General features: G+C 41.6%; 1 protein-coding gene across 1 annotated transcript in view; it reads right to left on the bottom strand.

Annotated features, from left to right (window-relative positions):
• Window positions 1–25,329, bottom strand: part of FREM3 (FRAS1 related extracellular matrix 3) — an 88,171-nt gene extending 62,842 nt beyond the window's left edge. The window contains exons 1-2 of the mRNA XM_043568135.1: window positions 19,433–25,329; window positions 17,032–17,121 (exon numbers count right to left, since the gene is read on the bottom strand). Coding sequence (XP_043424070.1) covers window positions 17,032–17,121; window positions 19,433–24,614 — 5,272 coding nt within the window. The 5' untranslated portion in view covers window positions 24,615–25,329. The remainder of the gene's footprint in view (window positions 1–17,031; window positions 17,122–19,432) is intronic.
• Window positions 25,330–26,465: the final 1,136 nt, after the last annotated feature.

The following is a 26,465-nucleotide window of genomic DNA, read 5'->3' as shown; positions in this document are numbered from 1 at the left end:
AAAACAAAACTAAGGGGCAGGGGAAGCCCCAGGAGTGGTTGCTTATGTTCAGCAGTGCAGAGCATAAAATAATCTAGCAGGGAATTGTTTAGGACTTTACAGATTTTCTGCTGTTTGCAATTAAAGGCACAAGGGGAAATCAAACTTCATATATTCAATCCATAAAATGAAATCCAATAGGAGATACTAGAATTACTTCATACCCTTCTTGACTCTTCATTGCACCAAATGAATCACATTTTGCCATCCCTTAGTCATATTCAATTATACTGTTTCTGCAACACATTCACATTGATCAAGTAACATATTAATCACATATGTACTTATTTGTGTAATAATAGTTTCTCAGAAAGCCTGAGCCTTCTTTCCTCCATAAAGTAGGCTAATGGTGACTGAAAATTCTTGAACTGCTGTCCACAAGAATAATCCCCTTAGACCTACTAAGATCATGCTGGATATCCAATAGATTTCAAGACAACAGTTAACAACATTCTTATAATTTTAGGGCCAGAAGGGCCCTTGGAGATGATGAGTTCGACAACTTTATGTTTCAGAGGAGGACCAGTCCTCCATTGTGGAGCTAGCAGACATTCAGGTCTCCTGATTCCCTGGCTTATATTTTCCCACTAAGCCTATCTCTAAATTGTAATTCAGGATAGCAATGATGACACTGAATAAGGTTTTAGTCAGTTACTGAAGTACTCACATCTCAATCACAGTACTCTTCAGTTATATAGTTTCTAAAGGGCTTTCACAAGCATAAGTTATTAGAGCCTCATCACATCCTGTGAACCAGACAGAAATCAGCATCTCTATTTTAGACAGAGGTTCAAAAAGTCCTAAGATTTGCCCAAAGCCATAGGGCTGGTAAGTACTGGCTCTGGAATGAGAACTTGACACTCAATATTTTCCAAGCAGAACTCCTTATTCCTTGCCAACATGTCCCCCAGGTTTCCACGTTAAAAACCTGGGCGTCACTTTGTTTTGTTTTGTTTTGTTTTGTTTTAGGTGACATAAACAAATTTCATTTAACACTTCATGAAATGAACAGTTTCCTTTTGGAGAACTGCAAAATGGGTGGAAGGCAAGAAGATTTTATAGGATAAAGAATAAAGACCAAGGAAGAAACAAATAGAGAACATCTGATTGGCTGGGGTCACCCAGTCACCCTTGATTGGGGTGAGAAGGCCCAGAGTTGGCTTGGCATTTGGAGATTGGATGACTGGGTATACTGCAGTTCTGGTCAAGTGGAGCTTTTACAGGGACACGAAAGTTATCTAAGTTTAGTTCCCTGATGTGACACCCTAGGCAGAAACAGTTCCATCTTGGGCCTAGGAATTTATTTCAACAGTCCCCCTTTTTGATTATCCTCTTGCCCAATCAAGAGGTTTGACCAAAACATCAGTCTTAGCATGAGTCTCAGTTACCAATGCCTCTTCGAGTCTCTATGCCTTGTACAAAAGGCAATATCAGGCTTGTATTTTTCGAGCTGGTTATATTTTTCTGTTCTCTTTTGTTGTTCCAGTAGGACACAGACCATCAGTCACTGGCGAATGGCTGCTCACTTGCATTTAAAACTTTGGGAGAACACAGTATATTAGGGAGACAATAATAATGTTAGAAAGAAGACCCTAGGCATCACTCTTGAGTTCCTCTCTCTGCTCCCTCAAATTCAAGAACTGTCAATTCTAGCTCCTACAAATTAAAAAAAATCTATCCACTTCTCTCCACACTCATTGCTACCACTTAAGCTTATACCAACATTATTTCTCACTTATCTTACTGCAATCTCCCCCTTTCTACTTTTGCCTCTGCCTGTGATCTAGTCTCTATAATGCAAAGTTATGCGCACATAGCACCCGGTAGTCACGTCACCGCTCTGTCTGAACTTTACTGTTTCTTCTTCACTTTCAGGATAAAGTCCACTGACACATTGAGAACATCTTTCCTGGTCTGGAGCCTGCTCACTGCTTCAGCTCCTGCCACAGCCTCTGTTCTCTGACCCATGCAGTTAGAGTGAGCTCATGGCAGTCCCCAAATTTCCTCTGTTCTTTCTTCTGTTTTGCCTTTCCACTCTTCTTTTCCTTTTTCCCTCACCTGGCTACATCTTGGGAAGCCTCGTTTCAGTTCTGAATAAGATGCCTTTCACATTTGCTCTCATAACAATCTAAACTGACTCTCAATATAGCATTTACCCTGACTTTTAACTTATCCCCCATGAGACTGTAAGTTGCTTCACAGCTGGGACTATGCCTTTTTTCCTGTTATATATCATGAGCCTGGCATATAGCAGGTACCCAATAAATATTTGCTAATTAAATAAGAGATACTTAAGTCAGAACAGAACTATGCCATTTCTGAAATTTGAGGCAAGTTCTTCCTATGTGTTTCTTTTCATAGTTGATGACAATCATATTCCAAATCTTAAACGCTTGGACGGAGTAAGTGGCTACAATATATTTCTCATTGAAAAACACAGAGTTTAAGTGAACCTCTACATAAATGACACATTAATGATAACAGATACTATTTAATGGTTATGTGGCTTCTGTTTGAAGTGACAAGAGTTTTGAAAATATATAGCGATGATGGTTGCACAAGACTGTGAATGAATGCATTTCGTGATGTTTTAAATCAACTATAGTTCTATGGGAGGGATGCAAATTGTTGAAGCGTTCATATTTTTTATTCTCTCTTTTCGGAACTCCACTGTAACTGATTGATAAATCAGCCACATTTCAGGAACGATCTGGCTTTTCAAAGTATACTCATCCAACCAGCCCTTATGCTCTAGAATATTGAAAGCCGGAACTTGTACTTACCCATTGAAGTGCATATTATGTTTTCTTAACATGTTTGTTAGTAAAGATGCCTATTATGTTATCAACCAAGAAAATTTGATTCTGAAAGCATTTTTAAAGTTCAGTCCTTAGTCTAGCTCAGCTGAACTGAATTTCCAAGGTAATGCAAAATCACTATTTTTATAATGATGGACAATTTTAGTTCTAGACATCAACCACTTGCCAGGATTTCACAGATTTAAATCAGTTTGCTTAACAAAAGAGAAGCCAGTGTGCAGAGGTTCCTGACATTTTGTGTGTGTCATGGAAGCCCTTTGACAGCCTGGGGACCGTTCCTCAGACAATGTTTCTGAATGTACACAAGAAAATGGATATAATTATGTAAAACTCAATTATATTAAAACACAGTTATCAGAATAGTAAACATTTGTTCTGAAGCTGCTATGGAAAACAGTTGGGTGGTTACCAAAAAAGCTAAGCATAGAATTAGCCCATGAGACCTATCAATTCCATTCTTAGATATATATACCCAAAGGAATGAAAAGCAGGGACTAGAATAGACCCTCCTATGCTAGTGTCCATTACGGCATTATTCACAACAGCCAAAAGGTGGATATGACCCAAGTATCTGTCAACAGGTGAATGGATAAGCAAAATGTAGTATATGCACACAGTGGAATATTATTCAGCGATAAAAATGAAGTACTGAGGGACGCTTGGGTGGCTCAGTTGGTTAGGCATCTGACTCTTGATTTCAGTTCAGGTCACGATCTCATGGTTTGTGAGTTCAAGCCCTGCATCGGGCTGTCTGCTATCAGCACAGAGCCCACTTCAGATCCTCTGTTTCTCTCTCTCTTTTTGCCCCTCCCCGCCTCTCTCTCTCTCTCTCTCTCAGATAAACATTTTTTTTTTTTTAAATGAAGTACTGGTACATCTGATACTGATACATGAATGAAGCTTTAAGACATCATGTTCAGTGAAATAAGCTAGACACAAAAGGACAAATATTGTATGATTCCACTTATGTGAAATATACAGAAAGACTAATTTATAGAGACAGAAAGTGGATTAGAAATTACAAGGGCTGGGGGAGAGGGGTTGGGGAATTACTGTGTAATGCTTGGAGCATTTCTGTTTGGGGTATATAAAAAATTTTGAAAATAGTGGTGATGGTTGTATGACACTGTGAATGCAATTAGTGCCACTGAATTATATGTGTAAACTGGCTAAAACAGCAAATTTTATGCTACATATATGACTACAATTAAAAAAAATAATAATGTAGTATATCCAAACCCACTGAACTGTACACTTTAAATGGATGAATATGAATTATTATGGTACGTGAATTATCTCATAAGACTATTAAAAAATTTCCAATAGTAATTATCACCAAAATTTCAAAGTAGTAATGAATATAAAGGATACTTTGACATCTCTACAATTCCCATAATTTGATATTAAAATATCTGTTATTCCTATTGGTTGGTTACAAAGCCGTAAGTTTTGCTGGTGGTATTATCATTTGTTACCTACCTGTATAATTGGGGGGAAAGCTGTATTTTAGGTGGAGGTTAGTAATTATAAAGATATTCTTTTTACTTTTTTTCATTCAAGTTCCTTGACCGTCTGAATTGTATCTACAGATCTCTTGGGTTAAGATCTACAGATTTATTTTACTGAAAATAAACTACGCAGGAGAAAAACTGGATTTGCCTTTAATGTCTTTAATTCATCTACGCACACAATTTTGGCCACCAAGACTCTGAAGCTAGGCAGCATTTATTAATTTAACAGAGCATGTAAGATCAAACTGCCTTTTTAAAAAAGGAAATGGGAAATCCATTACAGGTCTTCCCCCAAATAATCATTTAACTCCAGCAGCTCTATGCAGTTGCTTAAAAAGACCAGAAAGTCATTGTCTCAAGAAACCCATTTTCTTTTCTCCCAATGCTGTGCCATTGATGCATATTCCATTTTTCTTTCATCACAGGAAGCAGAGACCACAGCCATTTTCAGGCTATCATAATCATTTCAGCTGAGAAACTCAGTTGGCTCTCCAGAGCGAAGATGCTTCCGGCTGTAACACAGCCAACTTTACCAAAGGGCCTGTCCTGAGCATGGCTTAGTGCCCGCCTTGATGATTAAAGACGGGACGTCTAGCTTCTTGAAGCTCTTCATGTGAAAGAAACCTTTTACATGGCTGAGCTCAAAGGGATTCCATTTCTCTCCCTTCAGCAGGATTTTATTTTCTAGTGGATGTTTCTAATGTTCTTCGCTCTTTTTGCATGAACATCATCACACCTCATTCTGTTTCAGAGAATTTTTACTTCCAAAACAACAACTTGCATACCTTCCTCAGCACATTTGTTCGATGTAACTAAGGTCAGGTATTAAGAAAGTTGCTTATTATAAGATGGAGGGATTGCTTTAATAATGGTATTTTATTTTTGTCAAACACTTTGTCAAACACTTTTTAATACATACACCAAAGTATGTTCTGTTTTCTGAACACTATCTTAGAGAATGGAAAAGAATGCATAAGTAGGATTAAGAAATGTGAATAAAGTCATAGGTGAAGTATATTGCAGGGCTGGGAAAAAACCAAGAACCAGAGAAGAAGAGGAATATGATGAGCCTCCAGAACTAATTCTCTAAGTTGTGCAGAAGCAATTAAAAGCTAACGAGAAGGAAAGTGAGGACAGAAGGTGAAAGGAGAGGTAGAAAGAAGAAGAAAGTAAAAGCCAAAAAGCGGAATACTGAAGGCGTCACTTAACGATGATTTGGAAGCTCCAAGGCTCCCTCTGCTTATATCTGCAGAAGGGTACATTCCCACGTTCACTTTCTTAAACTCTTGTCACAAAAGAGTAGCAAAAGCCAAACATTCTACTTCCACACTCTATTTCTTTTTTTTTTTCTTTAATGTTTATTTATTTACCTTTGAGAGAGAGAGAGAGCATAAGCAGGGGAGGGACAGAGAGAGAGGGAGACACAGAATCTGAAGCAGGCTCCAGGCTCTGAGCTGTCGGCACAGAGCCCAACGCAAGGCTCGAACCCACAAACCGCAAGATCATGACCTGAGCCGAAGTCGGAAGCCCAATCGACTGAGCCACCCAGGTGCCCCCAGGCTCTATTTCTTTTTTTCTTTTTTTTTTTTTATATTTAAATTTTTTTTTTTTCAACGTTTATTTATTTTTGGGACAGAGAGAGACAGAGCATGAATGGGGGAGGGGCAGAGAGAGAGGGAGACACAGAATCGGAAACAGGCTCCAGGCTCTGAGCCATCAGCCCAGAGCCCGACGCGGGGCTCGAACTCACGGACCGCGAGATCGTGACCTGGCTGAAGTCGGACGCTTAACCGACTGCGCCACCCAGGCGCCCCAGCCAGGCTCTATTTCTAATAACACACCTAATGAACAAAACACTGCGATCCTTGATCATTTTATCAGTTAACCCCATACCCTAACGTTAGCTTGAGATTTCAAGAGGCTGACATCACATTGCTACTGGCTTCCTGGCTTTGTGCTACCGCTAGGACACAGCCTCTGGAAACCTGACCAGGTTAACACGAGGGATGTTTAGCATACTTAACTACATGGTCTCCTGCTAGTGAGGTCAGGGTTTGATATTCATTCTGCGCCTCTTACATAGGTTTTGTTTCTCTGACAGCTTCTCATATATTTAGGCTGAAGGGGCACAGATGGATATATGCATATTCATTCCCACTTTTTGCAAATTACTTTAGAAAAGTCTGAATCATTATCGTACATGGAGCCAAGCCAGTGTGTCTGTGGCCTGATAGCAAACGATGAACAAAATGCCCAGCAGCCCAACTTATTTGAAACTCAGTCAGAATGCAATCTGTAGATAATTTTTCTATTAAAAATATTGTCTTCCGTGACTCCAGTCATTCAAAACTGCAGATGAGTCATTTGCCCTAAGTTGAAACAGTGACTTCTGATTTGTAAAAGTGGCAATGGCATCATTCGCTCATTTGTGCTTCTTGTCTTCCTCTCTCTGAAGGACTTGCCTTTACGCATGTGCAGTATATAAACATCAGCTTCTGAGTATTTGCCTACAATTTCTGCTTTAAATTAAATGTCTTCTGCATTCCAGAGCAACATGTAATTTCTGAACAAAGAGCAGATTGATACATTTAAGGATAATATTAATACTGACTTAATTTTATAAGAACTAGGATTTTGTGATTGTCTTATCCTTCCACATGTTCAAGTGCTAATAACGTTAATACTAATAGTCATTTTACCCAATGTCACCAAGAGTTAGTTTTCCTATAAAATGGGGGGATAATACCTATCTCATGATGATACTGTGGAGATTAAATGAGAGGTAAGGAATTTAAATGTCGAGCACAATACCCGGGACAAGATAGACGTTCAATAAATGTTGAACCTGAATTTGAAACCAAACTACTTTACTTCATTATCAAGAAGATGGATACATGTTAACTAGCCATTCCAAGTAAGTCAAAATGTTTTTCTCAGTTTAGAGAGCTCTATGTGTCCATATATACCTCATAAACTAATATACATATGTATATATACACGTATGTGTATTTGTTTATTTATAATTATCTGTTTAGTAGGCACATGTGTTATGTCCATGGAATTTAATGCTAAAGTTGCCAAGTTTTATTTTATTTTACTTTTTAATGTTTATTTATTCATTTTGAGAGAGACAGAGAGAGAGCGAGAGAGAGAGAGAGAGAGCGAGCTCATGCACATGAGTGGGGCAGGGGCGGAGAGAGAGGGAGAGAGAAGCCCAAGGAGGCTCCTTGCTGTCAGCACAGAGCCTAATGTAGGGCTTGAACTCATGACCCTGGAGATCAAGACCTGAGCTGAAATCAAGAGCTGGACACTTAACCAACTGAGCCACCCAGGCACCCCTGTCAAGTTTTATTTTAAATTCAGCCCTGAAGTGATTATTTAAGAGCCTGTTTACATAACACAAGACAAAAACAGCTTTGCCTTTTTTTAAGCAATAAACTCTCTTTTCAAGCAATAAAATGTTTCTTAAATTGATGTATGTGGTAATGAGGATATTTAGCAACTGGAAAATGAAAAGCAAGCGATGCACAATTATGTGATCTAAAGGAGACACTCCCTGAATATAGTAGGTATTGACTTACTAGTAGAGAATGCTAAAAGAGCATCATTCATAAGATTTCTTAGCTCTCAAAAATGTTTTCTCCTTTCATTAATCATCCTTGTGAAGAGTGATTATTTTCTCATACCAGAGTTTTCCTAGGTTACTGCATGCTCAGCCTGGCTTTCAACTTTTATACATGGAATTGCATGGTTTAAAAAAGTAGATTACGGTAAAAAAATAAGCCTGTGTTTTATTTTATGGGGAGAAAACGATGAACAAAATGCTTTCATGCTCAAAGATAAAGTGACCAAAGCAATTTTTCTTTGAGATTATTTGCTGTCGATCATAAACTCTAAAATACATTTATTTTTTAATTTCAAAAATCTCTTTCCAAATTATCCATAATTATGATCGATATTATTTTTTAAATCACAACTATGACTAAGCATACAGTCTCTACAAATCATAAAATGAATTTGAGATTTGGTAGCTTTTTCATGAGTTTGTGTTTACACTTTTGCTCAACCAATATGATTGGAGCACCTATTATATGCTAGGTATTGTCAGGAAGTCATTTCAATTCTAACACAGATTATGATCAGGATTATATGATTCGATTGAACACATCAATTTAATCAGCCAGATTATCTCCTCTTCTTTACCTGGTACACACAGCCCAAAATACAATCCTAAACAACTCCCTTTTTACATAAAGATTAAAAAGCAGACAATAAGTAAATAAAATTTAAGTTATCTGCTATCTCCCAGACCTCTAGGACTTCAAAATTAATGGAAGACATAATTACAGCAAGAGGTATGTGTGTGTGTGTGCTAACTCTTTTGGACTATTTGAATATATTTTGTTTGTACACATATTATTTTTAGTTTAAAACAATATTGCTGAAAACATTAGCACTAGCAGAATAAAATGGAGAACTGAGAAAATCATCTGGAAATCATCTCACTTTCACCTCAACATCTGAAGAACTTTTATCTAAAATCCCCACTTAATTTTCTATGTGGAAACCAAGTAAAGAATTCTATTTGTTATTATTAAGTATATTTTTAAAAGCTGCTATGTTTATCAAGCATGGGCTAGCTGGTGTCACACAAAATAGGATGTGGGAATTATCCAGAATTATGAGGTTTAAAAGTATTCCCACACTGTGAATAGGTGTAGTAGTCCAGCACCTGGCACTGACACACAATATTTTATAAAATGCTGTGACTTAGACTCCACTCTGCGTGTGACATGTAAATGGATGAGGTTGCCCTGTCTCTCTCGTTGTCACTGCATAGTGGTCCTCGTGACCCCACTGACCAGTGAGCTAGAGATTAGCAAAACTTGTTTTGACCTCTACTCAGAAGAGTGGTCCATCCTGGGCAGTTCACTGCACCTGCAGACTTCAGACTTCATTCTAAATTGGAGACTCAATCTTTGCAAGTTCAGCCATGACAGACCTTAAAAATACCAAAACTAGATACTCCTCCAAAGTCAGTCCTAGGAGAGCCAAGGAAGCCATAACTGACTGGGTACAAAACTTCAGGGATTTCTGGGAGCACTTCCCAGAAGCAAAGGCTTTCCTTTTTTTTTCTTTGCTGACAATTAAAAAAAATTATTTTTTTAATGTTTATTTATTTTTGACAGAGAGAGAGAGACAGAGCATGAGAGGGGAAGGGGCAGAGAGAGAGAGAGACACACACAGAATCCGAAGCAGGCTCCAGGCTCTGAACTGTCAGCACAGAGCCCGATGCAGGGCTCGAACTCACAGACCGAGAGATCATGACCTGACCTGAAGTGGGACGCTCAACTGACTGAGTCACCCAGGCGCCCCTGCTGACACTTTTTAACTTCTAAGGATTAATAGTTAATTTTGGAATAAACTGCTTTCACATTTTCTGTCTGAACTACATGTCTGTCTTGGTACTGTTGTGAGGAAAAGTTTTGCATGTCTGAAGCAACTATGAATTTAGGGAAAAGCTAGAATGTTTTAGACATGTTTTAGACATGTAAATATCCAGGTTAAATCAGCATCTTTCATTGCTAAGAAAACGTGTGCATTCACAAATGTAGGTCAAGAGTAAGTTCATAGTAGCACTGAAAATGAGAGAGCAAAAAATACTTTGGGTTACATAACCAGTTAATTAGGCTACAATACAGTCAAAAGTAAAATATTACATAGCTGTCTAAAACGAATAAAGCAGATAAGGTTGATCTGTTTTTACTAGTTCAATATATGTCTGGATATAATATAGACATACATTAAACACAGGAAGGCAAGGCTCAGAGCCAAGCATAAAAAATAAATAATCTCCTTTGTGTAAATTAAAAAGGATATACATATATTTTCTGCTATGTGATTAATTTTCTTTTTGTAAGAAAACAGAAAGAACAATTCCTCCTTTGGGAAAAGGGATCAGGTATCAAGGTACAGTTTATTATTCTTTAACCATGTACATGCATTTATTTTTTAAAAAAATGTTTACAGCAAGTTATCTGGTGGAGGAATTATTGGCCATTTAAACATTTAGACTATGTTAAAAATACCCATACAGTCAGGTATTTTTATGCAGAATTGAAGACTTAAAGCTTTTAGCAGGAAGTATAATTAGCAATGCTAAAAACAAGGCTTGAATAGGGTGCCATTAAGCTAGTTTTCAATATTGTTCCTTACCATTCTCCCATTCACTGAATGCTCTTCCTAAAAATGACTCCATACTGAGGGTTGTGGAAAGATGTTGCCATTTCTAAAAGGATTAATTTGTAGCAAAATATCGCTGCAGGACAGTTAAACTGCAGGTGTGGCCTCCAAACTGAGAGGAAATATGGCTGAGTTGACTGTCTAGACAGCATGTAAGGTGACCTAAACAGAAGTACCTCTTCTCTCTTTCTATAAAGAATCAATGGCTTCGGTATAAAAGTGAAAAAATCAAATCAAATCACAAGTGACACAAAGGGAAGGTTACCTAGCATATTTCACAAAGGAAAGGGGATGACAAAGTTTTGCTTAGCACAGTATCACCACGTCCAACCCTCTAGCTACTTCCTACACTTTGTGGCTCTGAACTAATTCTTCCACAGATTGGTACTAAACATGGGACATTGGTGGTGAGCCTTTCCTGTCCCTCTAGCCGTCTGCTCTATAGCCTTTGGACCGGCCTTGCTTATTATGGCTTGTCCAAGAGCTAACAGTTCATTTCTGGTCACGGTAGGAAGGAATAAAAGATATAAGCAGGTAGGATTCATGAAGGAAAGAGTCAGTGACCAGTGTAAACTGTTGATTCTTTCCCGCCTGAAAAGAATCCACCCTGATTCTCCTTTGTTTGGATTTTTGAATCCATTACATTATTAAGGGAGACATTTTTGAATTATTTATAAGCCAGAGTAACACGGTTAGCCATTTAAATCAATATTATTGAACGAAGTTGGTTGTGATGTATTCAAGTGTTCTTTTTTCTTAAATGGAAATTGCTTTTTTTTTTTTCCCTGATAATAGTGGCCACTGTATGGCATTTACACAAGAAAATGTAAAGAAAAGTCAAAAGAAATAAAAACAACTTAAAATCCATCACAGCCATTACAAACCATTTTTAACATCTTGCTACATATACTTTAGACTTTTTGTTATGCATATACATATGGATGTATACGTGAAAATGTAATCATCCTTTACAACTTTACACACTGTTTTCTACTTGATTTTCTTTATTTAAGAGTACATTATGAACCTCTTTCCATATTAAATACAGGTTTATTATGACATCATCCTGAAGGCTGGCAAAATATTTTATAGTTTTACTGCAGTTATGCTTCTGCCATATTATACTCATAGAAATACGTGGAACATGTTGTCTCTTCTCTATATTGTCTCTTGGTTTCTCCTGAATTTGAATTCTGTAGCTGCTCATTTTTATCTATCCCTTCTGCATTCTGTAACTCTTTGCTTTTTACCCCCCACTCTCTTCTTATTACTGTTTTTATTTAAACTGAAATTAGAATTGTTTGGGAAATAAGAGTAATTAGACTCCAGGAAAGGGCTTCTTCGAGTCAAGTGTGAAAATACTGGGCCATGGATTTTGATTGGACTACTCAGAGACATTTTCTGTCTTGCTCTTGAATTCACAGATGTGTTCTAGGGAGTTTAAAGTTCTAAATAAACAAGCATGATATTACCTTAAAAACACGGGCAGACTCACTGGACTTATGGTTAGTTCTATCACTGGTCCTAAAAAAATCATTGTTCACTACTTTATTTTCATAACTTGAAGAAGACAGTTCACCTAAACAGAAAACTGGTATTCATACGGACCATGAGGCAAGTATCAGGTCAAATGCAAATATCAAAATGCATAGTGTTAGTCAAACTGGTTTTAGATGCTGAATAATTTAAGAGAAAATAAAGCAATTTGTTTCTGGTCTTAAGGACATATCTACAGTACATCGCCAAACTAAAAATTGTCTCACACCCATATAATCATTCAGTGTGGCTTATTAGAAAGAATGGACTTGATGTTTCTGATGGTTCCTTTGGTTGCATCATTTTAATTCTTCAAATCCATTCTTCATTGTAAAATTTGAGATGATAACTTATATCTCACAGGTTATAGTAAGGATCAATTGAAATAACATCTGTAAAACATTTTGGAGAAATGTTAAGTGCTATATATATTAAGTTAATATTATTATATGGTAAGTGGAACAGATCTGTTCAGTGTTACATATAGTAGAGATATGCAAAATTTCAAGACAAATCTATAAGTATAATGACTTAAGAAGGAATACGAATGCACTTGACAGTATGCTTAACTGGTACAGTACAGAGCTTTATAAATCTAAAATGTATTCTCTATTTCACCAGTGACTTTCATGAGAACCTTGAACATAATGAAGTTTACCACCAATGTTATAAAAAAGACTGAGATCTTAAACAGCAATGGCCTTAGTCTTGGTTACTGAAAATTGATGAGGCAGCAACTGATGCAACATACAAACCAGGTACATCGACAAAAATTTCCATGTGAATTCCCAGTTCAGCTCTGCATACAAGTATAGGTATGCTCATAACTATTTGAGAGGAAAGAAGAAAAGTATCCTATTACGTTGTGGCATGTGCGACTTCATTTAACTACAGCAGAACAAAAAGAAAAAGGCACAATTGATACAGGAAACAGGAGGCGGATAGGCAAGCTATTCCTTTGTGCAGAGGCTGAGCAAGCACGGGCAAAACCTGTACAGTGGATTTGAGTTACTTCCTCTTCTTCCTTTGTCTCCTTAGCGGACTTCTAACAAATATGGAATCAGTTTATGAGTGGGCAGAGAAAAGGATGAGAAACCAAGAGTTCCAGGCAATACCCCAATAAGATAACTCACCATAATAGTTTAAAGTTGACCTTTTTAAATAATCAACTGATTTAACTATAGAGTTTCAGGAATAAATTGTTAAACTTCTTTTTATCTAAAAGAAGGGAAAAAAAATTTGGTATCTCAGCTAAAAGTTCTAAAGGTAATAACATCTACTGTGTGCTTGCTTTGTGCCAGGCACTCTTCAATGCCTTGTGTGGGTTGTTTCTTTAGTACTTGTAGTACTTAGAATGATGACCCTGTAAAGACGTCCGCTTCTTAATTCCCAGAACCCGTACGTATGTTTTATTACAGGGCAAGAGGGACTCTGCAGATGTGATTAAAGATTCTGCGATGGGGAGAGTATCCTGGATTATCCAGGTAAGCCCAATGTAGTCACAAGGGTTCTTGTAGTGAAAGAGGGAGGGAGGAGAGTTGGTGCCTTAGTAAATCAACATGAGAAAGACTTGGACACTTATGGCTTTTAATATGGAATGGGACATTTTCTAAAGCTGGAAAGGCAAGGACATGGGTTCTCCCCTAGGGTGTTCATAAAGAAAGGCAATCTTGTCTAAACCTTGATTTTAGCACAGTAAGAACCATTTTGGACTTCTGACAGACAGACTTGCAAGTCTGTGTTGTTCTAAGCCACTAAATTTGTGGTAATTCACTATAGCAGCAATAGGAAACCAATAAAATCCTCATAATAATCCTATGAGATACACACTATGATTGTCTCCAATTCACAGATGAGCAAATGAAAGCACAGTTCCTCAAAGATACACAACCACTAAATGGTGGGACTGGGGTTTGAGTGCAGGGAGCCTGGTTTCAGAGCCTATGAACTGGAAGCCTTCCTGCTGTCAAGCTTTGGGGTTTTAATAAATTGCAGCTCTAGAGTCATACTGACAATGCTTTCACCTTTAAGACCCTGAGCTCACCTGAGGATGTGCCTAATGCACAGTCCTAGAGGTAGGGCACAGTCTTCTTTTAATGCTTCCAAGGTCGGTACCACCACCACCACCAACAACAACAACAAATTCTATTTCAGCCCATTGGTAAGAAAATGTATCCCTTAGAAGTGTGCCCAATTCTAAAAGCTTAAATAACTGGAAGGGCTATGCACTGTCAAGCTATATGCTGTCCCATTCTATTTGGGGAATATTTTAAAAATTGGGATATTTTTAAAGAAAAGATGAAGCTGGCTATTGTAGAGAAATAAATTTATATAATTTAAAAATGCCTGGTACAAAAATGTTTAAGTGGGTCCTTTAGCAATTGTAAATGATTCCAAGAATTCTAAAAATGGCAACATGGATCTCAGCTCTGTGTATGGGACTCAGAACACAATAAAAAAAATCCAGGGAACAAATAAATGCATAAATATTTTTTAAAAGGTCACTTATTCATTTTGAGAGGGAGAGAGAGAGAAAGCATGTGCAAAAGAGGTAAGGAGTAGGGGAGGAGGAGGGGCAGAAAGAGAAGAGAGAAAGAATCACAAGCAGGCTCTGTGTCGTTCTCAGCACACAGAGCCCTATGCGGGGCTCAATCTCATGAACCGTGAGATCGTGACCTGCACTGAAATCAGGAGTTGGACACTTATTCGACTGAACCACCCAGGTGCCCCAAATAAATGCATAAATATTTAATCAGCATATGGACATACATATGTGTTTTAAGATCCAACTATGAGTAAATGTATCTGCAAATGTTTTAGAGTCTTGATTATTCTTATCACTTTAATTTGCTAGGGGCTCCTTTGTTAGGTGAAGAAGTGCTATCTTTGCCTTATTCTCTGACTTCTGTTCATGATTTTATCTTCCTGAACAGAGGTGGTATAGCAATAGTGGTTAAGAACCTTGGCTTTGAAACCTGTAACACCTGAGTTTGATTCTAGTTCACCTTCTTATTACCTGTATGGCATGAGTCCAGTTAGTCAACCTTGGTGCCTTCATTTTCAAATGGGCATCGTAACATTTACCTCTTATTTTATAGTAAAAACCCAAAGTCATAATGTGTATAAGCATTGTCTGGCCCATAGAAAGTACATATTCAAAATGGTCGCAATATAAAATTCACATTTATCAACACAGACTGACTCTGTTTCTGATGTTGCCCAGAAAGCATAGTGTCCAAGTCAGATATATATCTTTTTAGAATATCATCCCACTCAAAATCAGAAGAATAGTCACTATAAATCATTTGGGTCTCAAAGGCGCTTTACATTAGTGAATCAGTTTAGAAGACTTAAATTCATCTTCATCTTTTTAGGGACTTTCATCCTTGGGAACCTGGGGAATGAAGGAAAGCTCTGTTTTTAAACTTCATGTGAAGGGTTCCTTGGTGGCTCAGTTGATTGAGCATCTGTCTTCTGCTCGGGTTATGATCTCACAGTTTGTGAGTTCCAGCCCCATATTGGGCTTCCTGCTGTCAGGGCAGAGCCTGCTTTGGATCCTCTGTCCTTCTCCTCTCTGGCCTCCCCCCATTTGTTCACACACACACTCTGTCTCTCTCTCCCTCCAAATTAAATAAACATTTAAACTTTAAGTGAGAAGATTGAGAGGAGGGGCTAGTGGTTTCCACTATAGTTAGTCTCATTAGAAGTGGAGAAGGTGGGGCGCCTGGGTGGCGCAGTCGGTTAAGCGTCCGTCTTCAGCCAGGTCACGATCTCGCGGTCCGTGAGTTCGAGCCCTGCGTCAGGCTCTGGGCTGATGGCTCAGAGCCTGGAGCCTGTTTCCGATTCTGTGTCTCCCTCTCTATCTGCCCCTCCCCCGTTCATGCTCTGTCTCTGTCTGTCCCAAAAAAATAAATAAACGTTGAAAAAAAAAGAAGTGGAGAAGGTAATTCATTATTAATGAGCATCTACTCCGTGCCAAAGACTTACATATATTATCTCACTTAATCCTCTTGGCAGCCCTCTGGAAGTTGTATGAAGACTGCCATTTTACAGATGAGTGAAATGAACCACAGAGAGGACAAGGTAACTTCTTCAAGGTCACATGGGGTCAGTTGGGATTCAAGCTCAGTATACCATATGGCCTTCATGTAGGTCTGCTTTCCAAACAGTCTTGAATGGTTACACAAGACTGAGGAAGAAAATGCATGTTACTTACTGGGAATGAGTAATGATTTATACTGAGAGAAGTTATTGAGTGGCAAGCAGCACACAGACATAATTTTTGCAATTATCGTGTTATACTGCAAAATAATTTTTCACTGACAACATAGTCAGCATATTCCTAGCTGTGTAAAGAGAGTGCCTGTTGTTAGCTAGTTGCTTCCCATTGCGCTACTTTGAAGACAGAGTAAACCAATATAGGTGCAGCACACAGGCGATTTTTTAAGCAAGTTTTCCTCTATGCCAGTCAATATATTTTTCACTGCATCCATGAAGATTACAATTCTGAGAAGGAGCCACTAAGATTCAGTTCTGGAGCTGAAAATCCTAACAAAATCTAAGGGTGGATTTTCTAATGTGTTCAGTCAGATTCTCAGAACCTCCTGAAGAAAAGATTTACCTGCTTATGGGATGTCACATGTAATCTAGGTCAGGTAAAATACTTCATATCTCATTATTGAAATTCCTCATTGCTTTGCCTTCCAAAAAACATTTGTCAAGGACCATTTGACATGGGATCACAAATAAAGCAAAAAGAATTCATTTGTTTGTATTATGACATATACTGATTGTGATTACTATGCAAATGATTTCATTTTTTTCAATTTCATATTGCTTTTAAATAACCAAGACTCCCTTTTAAGGTTTCAATACTGACTTACCATTGTCTTCAACAGAGAAGTAGAAGAGGTCGTTTGTTGCTTTGCTGCCTTCATTCAACACATAGCAGATCCTGCTCTCATCAATGTCAGCTGATGAAAGAGCAAGTTTCACTCATCATAATGGCACAACAGAAAATGAGGATGTTAAGAACGTCAACATTTTGGGGCGCCTGAGTGGCTCAGTTGGTTAAGTGAACGACTCTTGATTTCGGGCTCAGGTCATGACTTCATGGTTTATGAGATCCAGCCCTGTGACGGGCTCTGCACTGGCAGAGCACCATCTGCCTGGGATTCTCTCTTTCTCACTCTGTTCCTCCCCTGCTTGCTTTCTCTCTGTCTGTCTCTCTCTCTCAAAAATGAATAAGTAAACTTAAAAAAAAAAAAGTCAATATTTTAAGGCATGAAAATACTACAATAAAGAAATTTTAAAATGATGAAACGAACACAAATCTAACTTTTTAAAAATGATTAAGTGAACATGAATCTAAATTGTTCTTAATGTTATACCAGCAAAAATAGAACTTAGTTTAAAATTTTGTTACTGGGCTATGTGTATGAACTTTAGGATAATACCCCCCAAAAAGGACATTCTAGATGTGCATGTTTCACAACATCTGGGCCCTCATGGAGAGGTGAATCCATGTGGTTTTAGGTCTTCTGCAAAAGCATGGAGCTTGGCCTGATGGCAGTTATTGATTAACTATTTGTCAAAATGAATTTAAACAAGAAAAATGGCTGCATTCTAAGGAAAAAGAAAATGAGAATCAAATCATGACTTTTTATTATTACCTATTCTCTTGGATTTTTAAGAATTTTTTTTTCAACGTTTATTTATTTTTTTGGGGACAGAGAGAGACAGAGCATGAACGGGGGAGGGGCAGAGAGAGAGGGAGACACAGAATCGGAAACAGGCTCCAGGCTCTGAGCCATCAGCCCAGAGCCCAACGCGGGGCTCAAACTCACGGACCGCGAGATCATGACCTGGCTGAAGTGGGACGCTTAACCGACTGCGCCACCCAGGCGCCCCGGATTTTTAAGAATTTGTCCCTTGGGTCTATTATCGTGTTTTTGTATTGGTAATTATTAGTATTTTAAAGACAATTTGCATTTTGGGGGTATTTATTTATAAAGATAATTCTTATGGGGTGCCTGGGCGGCTCACTCGGTTAAGCGACTGACTCTTGGTTTTGGCTCAGGTCATGATCTCACAGTTCCTGAGTTCGAGCCCCCTAATCAGGCTCCGTGCTGGTAGTGCGGAGCCTGCTTGGGATTCTCTCTCTCTCTCTCTCTCTCTCTCTCTCTTCTCTCTCTTGTAAAACCACATATGATTTCATTGGCTTTAGAGACAATTCTGAAAATGTAACTAAACTATTTTTAATTTTCATTTTAAAGTTTAATTTATTTGAGAGGAAGGAAAGGACAGAGGGAGAGGGAGAGAAAGAGAGAGAGAGAGAGGGAGAAAATGAGCAGTTAAGGGACAGAGAGGGAAAATCCCAAGCAGGCTTCACCCTCAGCACGAGCCCAACACAGGGCTCAATCCCACGACTGTGAGATCACAACCTGAGCCCATATCAAGAATCAGATGCTTGGCTGAGCCACCCAGGTACTCTGATAATTAAATTATTTTTTAAACAGCCTTCATAAGTTTTACTCTAAGACCGCATTTAGGTTTAAATGTATTGTATGTAGAAAATTCCCTTAATCTCTTCACATCTCATGCACACAGAGCTGCACGATAAGTGTTAAGACAATGTAAAGGGCTACCAAAGAGACCAGGTGTCACATTGCCTGGGAAAACAGAGGAACCTGCCTCAAGTTCACCATTAGTACTAACAACAAATATATTTAGAAAGAAAAAATCCTTCAAACATATCCTTCTGCATTTAGGAAAATTTAGTTCTATGCTTTTATTTTTTAGATGCAGAAATTACTTGAAAATTATTTGAACACAATAAAATGTGCAGTGTAATATTTGTCTCTAAAATATAAATATAAAATATCATTTTCAGAAAAGTAAACTTACTAGTGAACTATGAAAACAATTCCTAGGTATGCTTCTTTACTTAAAATTTGAAATTCAATGGATATTTTCAAAATTAATGTAATCATATCTTATGATGATATTTTTCAGAAGCTGTCCACCTGCGTTCTGTAATTTTAAGGCATAACTAAAAGCCTTACCAGCTGTCCAAGGGTTCCTGTTAAACGGGCATCCTGAGGAAATAGCTGAAGAAAGACTACTTGCCTTTTTTTGTTATCTGAATAATCTCGCATTCCATTGTATTTCATCAGAATCAGAATTTTTCTGCAAATGCAGAGCTTGGGACAATTTTAAACAGAACTGGGAGATCTAATCTGCTCAAGGAGAGGGACAGAGGCATCGGGGACATTGTTTACTAACCTTGTGTAAACACTCGCGTACTCTTGTTCCCAAGGCCAGTGTTGATAATGAAGCCATGCTCTGGTCCTCCGGTCACTTTATACTTCAGGAGCCCATGGACACTGTTCTGATCCTCTGTCCTCAGAGACCTGCTGGTAATCAAGAAGCTCATGTGTCCAGTGTGAAGGCGCTTCAAGGCCGATGCACCTCTGTTAATGGCAATCTGGGGGAGTCTGTTATCTAGGGAACTTATGTGGATCCTCATTACCTGAGGTTTGTGTGTCTCTAGGACAGTGTCTGGGAAGACATAGAAGTCAGCATGAGTGCCATCTGTCACAGTCAAAGAGAAACAGTCTTCAGTCGCCTCACTGCCATCATGCCAGTAGCTAATCAGGTTGTCATTCAGGTCTCGCTTGGTGAAGGTGGTCACAGGATGGTGGCCATTATACAAAATCCTGCCATGGATGGGGAGCTGGGTGATAGTAAAGAGGAGAAGATCATCTGGAGTATCCTTATCTTCCGCTGTTAACTCAAAGGGAGTGATCTGTTTGCTTTCCCCTTCTTGCAGCATTAGTTTGTGGATGGTCAAGATAGGTTTCTTATCATCCACATCTATGATGTAGATCCTGAAGGTTCGGAACACAGGGTTGTGCCCATCAGTCACTTGAAACTCAAAGCTGTCCATCTTTATCTCATCATTTGAAGTGTGGACATAGCATATTTTGTTGCTAGCCAACTGTAGCTGAGTGAAAGAGGCAATGGGCTTCCCAGAGTGGTCAGAGCTCTCCAAGTGCCCGAGGCTAGGAGCCCGTGTGACTCTGAAGTGAAGCTGTTCATTAGGGCTGTTGATGTCGCTGGTGCTAAGCAGATTGGTGGTAAGGGTCACTCTGCCACCTTCTGTCAGGGTAATCCCTTTGCTAACCACCTCAGGTGAGACTCTGTCTAAACTGCCAACAGTGATGTAGAAGGAGCAGTCTATCAAAGGGTTAATCCCATCAGTCACATCAAATTTGACAATGTCAAGAACTCCTTCTTGGCCTGTGTGAGTGTAACAGATGAGGCCTCTGTTAATCTCATCCTGGGTAAAGTTCATCCCAAGGGTGAGGTTGTTCCTCACCTCCCCTCTGGGTTTTCTCAGTCGCTGTAGAAGCCCTTGTTGAGGCCCTGAACGGAGGACAAAACTGAGGCTCTTCTCATCGGAGTCAAGATCTGTGGCTTTGAGGACCCAATTTGTAATGACCTTAGTGTGTCTGGTCTCTACTTCCAGCCCATCATTAATGGTCAGCTGAGGGGTTTCATCATCCACTAGGATCACCACAATGGGTACCTTCCTGTGGGTAACGTGCTTGCCGTCACTCAGCCAGACCTCAAAACTGTCCTCTGTGGTCTCGGAGTCATCATGCTCATACACAATGGTGGAGGCCTCCTGGATCTCCTGTAAGGTAAAACTGTGGATGGGCTGGCTGCCTGTGGCCAGCTGCTGTACGATTCGTCCATGCTGAGGGAGGGCTGTGAGCTGAAAGTGAAGCTCATTCTGTGGCAAGTCAGCATCTGCTCCATTGAGCAGTGGGGTGTCTATGACCAGACTCATCCCCTCTAATACCACAAACTCACCAGCAAAAAGTTCAGGCTGCTCGTCATTGGTGGGTAAAATGATTATGGGGAAGACAACATTTGGGGAGAAGTTGATGCCATCAGAACAATAAAAGGTGAATTGATCTTTTTGTGGCTCTACCCCCTTGTGAATACTCTGTACATAATTGATATGCCTCACTTGGACATCACTGATGGAGAAAGCACTGATGGGGCTACCAGCCCGTGATTCTTTTGAGCCAGGAGCTGGTGCAATGTTTTCCAGGTAGCCAGAGGCTGGCTGACTGGTCACTGTGCATAGGATTTCATCTTGGGGTGTGTCCACATCTTCAATACTGAGATGTTGTAAGGTCAAGGGACTCTTCCCACCTTCATCAACAATATAAGACTCTGCCACTGAGACTTTGGGTGCCACATTGTCCACAGGCAGCACAACCACTTTCACCTGCACTCTTTCCACTATGCTGTTCCCCACCAACCACTGATAAGAACCCTTGGAGAGGGTGAGGCTGAAGACATCATGTTGTTTCTGGAAACCAACTTCACCCCCAGTGTGGACATAGACTACTGCCCCACTGATGAGGTCCTCTTGGGTGAATCGTTCTGCAGGTAAACCATGCACGAGAATAGTACCCAATTTTGGGCTATCTTCCAAAATGAAAGACAACATCAAGTCATCTGTGCCCTTCTTTTTGCCATGTATGATGCCCATGGTGATCTCAGCGGCTCTGTTCTCTAGTACATCAATGGAAACATCTAATAACGGACCACCTGTAATAGAGATCCTGGGAGTTTTGTCAGCTGTAGTGGGATGCACAGAAATCTGGATGGTGATGGGTATGTGGTGAACCCCGTCACTTACCTCCAGATGGAAGGTGTCATTGGTAGTCTGGTCTCTGCTGTGCTGGTAAGAGACACTCCCATTAATTACATCAGCTTGCATGAAAAGCTCTCCTGGGGTCATATGTTTGTTTAAGTAGTACAAGTGTCCATGTTGGGGACCCCAGACTAATATGAAGACAATTTGGTCAACATCTGTGTCAGGATCTATGACACCCAGTTCATTCCTGCTGAGGATAAAACTTTCTCCCTCTAAGACAGTAAAGCCTCTGTTGGTGACTTTGGGAGGCTGATTGTCCAAAGGCTTTAGGAATAATGTGAATGTGCCAGGCACACTATTGCCTGCAGCATCCTCCACTCGGTAGGTGAACTGCACAACCCGTCGTGCGACACCCAGCATCTTCTGTGGGGGCTGATAGGCAACTTGGTGCAGATTTACCTGGGCCTGGGTGAAACGCATGATGGGCATGTCTGGGGAATCAGTGAGGACAATTTCTCCAGCCAGGACTTGGTGGTTGTCATCTGTGTCAGTTGGGGGTGTCAGCAGGGTGTACCACAGGTTCTGGTCATCTGAGTCCTCATCAGTATATTGGAGGAATTTCTTCTGGAAGTGAGTGAGTTGGTATTGTTGCACAGTCATTTCTAGAGTAGTTCCTGGAAATAGTTCTGGACTCTTCAGATCCACTGGTTGGACCCTGACAGTGAAGAAGTGTTGGTTGGATAGATTGGGTGGCTCATGGTCATCCTGTACACGGAAAGTCAGCCGGGCCACTACAGGTTGAGGGCTATGGGGTCCAAGATAGCGGTAGAAGAGTTTCCCTCCCATTATGTCTTGCTGAAGCCATTCAGTCACCACCTTCTCATAAAGTCCTTCTCTTTCCACATAAGACCAGTCCTCATCTTCAGGGGACAGAGGTGGCTCAGTCTGCCGCAGCAGCATCTCCCCCTGGTACTGACTGGAGTAGGAGGAACCAGGGGCTAGATCCCGCCCTCCCTCTTCCTTTTTCCCTTCCAGAGGCTGGTCCTCCAGCACAAAGTGGATGGTTGAGTCCTCAGAGTCAGTATCAGTAGCACTCAGGACAAAGGGGGAAATCTGGACCACGTGTCCTTCTGTAACAGAGAGCCCGGTGTTGGCCTTGACCTTTGGTGGTTCATCATCGACAGGTATGATGGTGACGGGGAAGAGGAATTCCACCTGGTGGTGTCCATCCTCCATCCGGAAGATGATGTTGTCACTGTAGGTGTTGCTGCCATCATGCTGGTAAACCACTCGCCCTGCTGCCAGGTCCACCGGTGTGAAATGCTTGCACCCAGCGGGTGCCCCAAGCACCATCAGCTGCCCATGTCTTAAGCCCCTAACTGCAGTTACTGTCACTTCTTCCAGGTTATCATTATCACTGATCTGAAGGCTGTGGGTGCTGGACAGGGGCTTGGACTGACCTTCAAATAGCAGCAGTCCTCGGTTATATCTAGCCACTGGGGCCAGAGTGTTCGCGGGCTTCATTATCACCATGAAGGCAAAGGGGTCTGAGGTGGCACCATCTCCATCCACCACCTCCAGCTCCAACTGGAAGAGCTGCTCTGAATCCAATTTCTTTGTAGGGGGCTGATAGGCAATTTTCAGTTCCCGAAGCTCCCGCTGGGTGAAGAAGGAGACTGGAAGGCCCAGGGGGTCGTCAGTGCTGACCACGTACCCCTCGTGCCCTCGTGTGGTTGTGGGGGCATTGAGAATGTTGAAGACCAGGTCATCAGGGTCAGACTCCGTGTCTTCCGCAGCCAGTGCGTCAGGGGTCAGGGCTGTCAGCAAGAACTGATTGACCTCCATCATCATCAGGGCCACAAAACTGGGCCGAGGTGCCGTGTTCTCTACTCCGTCGCGGATGTTCACCAGCAGCTGGAAATGCTCACGGAGCAGCACCTCGGCTGACCCCACGCCTCTGTCTTCTGGCCCTAGCAGCTCCGCCATAAAGGGCACATAGTCCCGACTGGGCGACAGGGTGGTGGCGGTATGCTGGTAGCGCACCCCAGCTCTGACAAAAGCCTCACAGTCTACGCCCTTGCCCCTGGGGAGAGGGGCCCCCATGGCGTCCACCAAACGCCCATACTTGGGCAGTGGGCCGCCCTGGGGAGGAAGAAGGGTGAGCCGGCACCTGCTGGGGGCAGAGCCTGCGGACGCCAGGGACGCAAAGTCCAGCACTCTCTTGTCGATGGCGTGGCTCCAGCCCCGCAGCTTCTCCACCGCCAAAGGCCTGTTGCGCATCACTAGCTCCGGCGGGGGAAACACCACGTCCACAGCCAGCGTGAAGGGCAGTGCTAGCGTGTAAGTCGGGGCGTCGTAGCGCAGCTGCAGCCGCACCCGAGCGCGCCCGGGGCTTCGGGAGCCGAAGTGGGTGTACTGGACCTGGCGGGGTCCGAAGGCGCAGGGGAAGCGGCCGGGGGAGAGCGCGCCGTGGCTCAGCGGCAAGGCTTCCAGCACCGTCACCTCGCACCAGTCCCCCGGCTGCACTCGAATCACCAGGTCCCGGAGCGGGTCGAGCCAAAGCGAGCGGCCCACAGGAACCCGGAGTCCGGGGTTGGCGATCAGGACGCTAGGGCCGTCGGGGCTACTGAGACCCGGTGCGCCCCAGGTGGGCCAGTAGAGCGCAGGGTGGTCTTCAGTCCCAGGCGAGGGCACCTGTCCATGTAGCACGGGGCAGCTCAGGAGCACGTAGGCGAGCGCCGCGACAAGCTGCCGGGGCGTCCCAGCGGGGTGCCGAGAAGTCCCAGCCATGGGACCTCGGCGCTGGAATGTCCCGGAGACTGCCCAGTCCGAAGAGGGCCGGCTCAGCTGCAGGTGCAGGCTGGGGAGGGAGTGGCTGCGGTCCAGTCGGGAGCCGAGGCGCGGACTCAGCAAGAGCCGGTGGCCGTGCTTCGGCTGTGGCAGGTAAAAGCCGCGGGGAGAAGGGGCTCTGCCCACCTTCTGCCCTGCTTGAGTCCCAAGTCTCTCCTCGGCTGGTTCCCGGGACCGCTGGATTTGTCCCAACGCCCCGACACCTAAGCGAGGGTGCCGGAGTTCGCCCCTCCTCTCCTTTGTGCCTTTAACCTGGCTACCTTACTGACCTTCGTGCCCGGAGGGGTAGTCGGCCACCGCGCAGCCCCGGCTGCCTGCTTCAAACCAGCTGGTCGGGATGTTCTCCCCGGACGCCTCAAAGAGATTGTCCTTTAGGACTGGGAGAGTGACAGCGACTGTACCGGGTCAGTTCTGCGCGTGGAAGACACAGCGCTCCCGCGGTCCGTTCACCCAGGCAACCGTGTTTCTGATGGGGGGGAGCGCCACCATACCTCTTCCTTACCGCTGACAGGCGTGCATTTTCTAGCCGAAATTGAGTCTCACTTCGGACATAAAAGAAGCTAGTGGGAGCTATTTTGCAAACAGGATTTTCTAGCTGCCTGTCTGATGAAGCTGCTTATTCCAGATCTTGTAATTCGGTGCTTCCAAAATAACCCTGGCATTTTTCTTCTGCTCACTTCTTGAGGAACAAGATGCGCATCCAGGCAGGCGAACTCGAATAGCTTTTAAAATTGGTTTCTAGTCAGTGGGTCTCACATACCACAACGGGGGGCGCAGGTTGGCTGCCTTCGTTTTTTTTTTAGAATGTGGTTTCCGAATCTGATCAACAGTGACTCCCTCTGAGTTTATTAGACATGCTGTTTCCTAAGTACTTTCTTTGTAGAAAAATATATAGTAGCCAGAGGCGAGAATGTCAAGAGAAACAGTAGCAGAATACCCCAGGCACTTGGATCGATTTTTGTGAATTAATCTATTTAACACTTGGAATGCCATCAGGCTCTTTCTTCCTGGCTTTTAGTTAAGGATGCCTGCCTTCCGTGGGTGTAGTGTTAGTTACTTAGCTTCCCATCCTTGTTTTTAAAAATATATTCGAGGTGTCCTTTTAGCACAGGGAAGACTGATCTTTTCCTGTAAATAAAATGGCAATGCGCTTTCTTATGCAATTAATGTAAATGTGAGACTTGTCGATGTCCATGAAAATAGAGGCATCCAAAACTGTAGTGGTAAAAATGACTTCAAGGGGAATTTAAACATGTAGAATGTTGTCCTCAGATTATTTTGTTTTACTGTGTTGCAGATGTCGGTTTGATTCATTTCAGCAGCAGCAGCAGCACTGACTCCCAGAGTAGAAATAATCTGCTGTTGCCTTGAAAGAGTTAATTTTCTAAATATTTTAATCAGCCAGTGAAATGCCAAGGGTCTACATAATCCACTAAGGTAGAATGCTAGTATACCCCATTAGTATAGATTTGTTCACATAACAATATTAAGAGATAGCAAATTTAAAACAAAATGTTTAGCCTAATTATGCTAGTCCAGTGTGCCCAGAAATTAAAAAAAAATATATATTTTGAATTGAAACAGGTAAAATTCCGTTGTAAATGCAAGAGGAATTATAGTTCATACAGCTACTGCCTTGTCCAAAGGATGGTTTTTCGATCATTGAACTTTTTTGCATATATTAAACTTTACCAAATGAATGTTCCTGTGTGAGTGTAATTTTGGTTCCTGTCCAAGCACCACTCACTCTGGGCAACTATCTGGTCCACGTGCTATTTTCATCATAGGCAG

The sequence above is a fragment of the Prionailurus bengalensis genome, chromosome B1 (assembly GCF_016509475.1).
Source record: "Prionailurus bengalensis isolate Pbe53 chromosome B1, Fcat_Pben_1.1_paternal_pri, whole genome shotgun sequence".
NCBI classification, from domain to species: domain Eukaryota; kingdom Metazoa; phylum Chordata; class Mammalia; order Carnivora; family Felidae; genus Prionailurus; species Prionailurus bengalensis.
The sequence above is the reverse complement of the archived record's forward strand: the minus strand, read 5'-3'. Positions and strand labels throughout refer to the sequence as shown.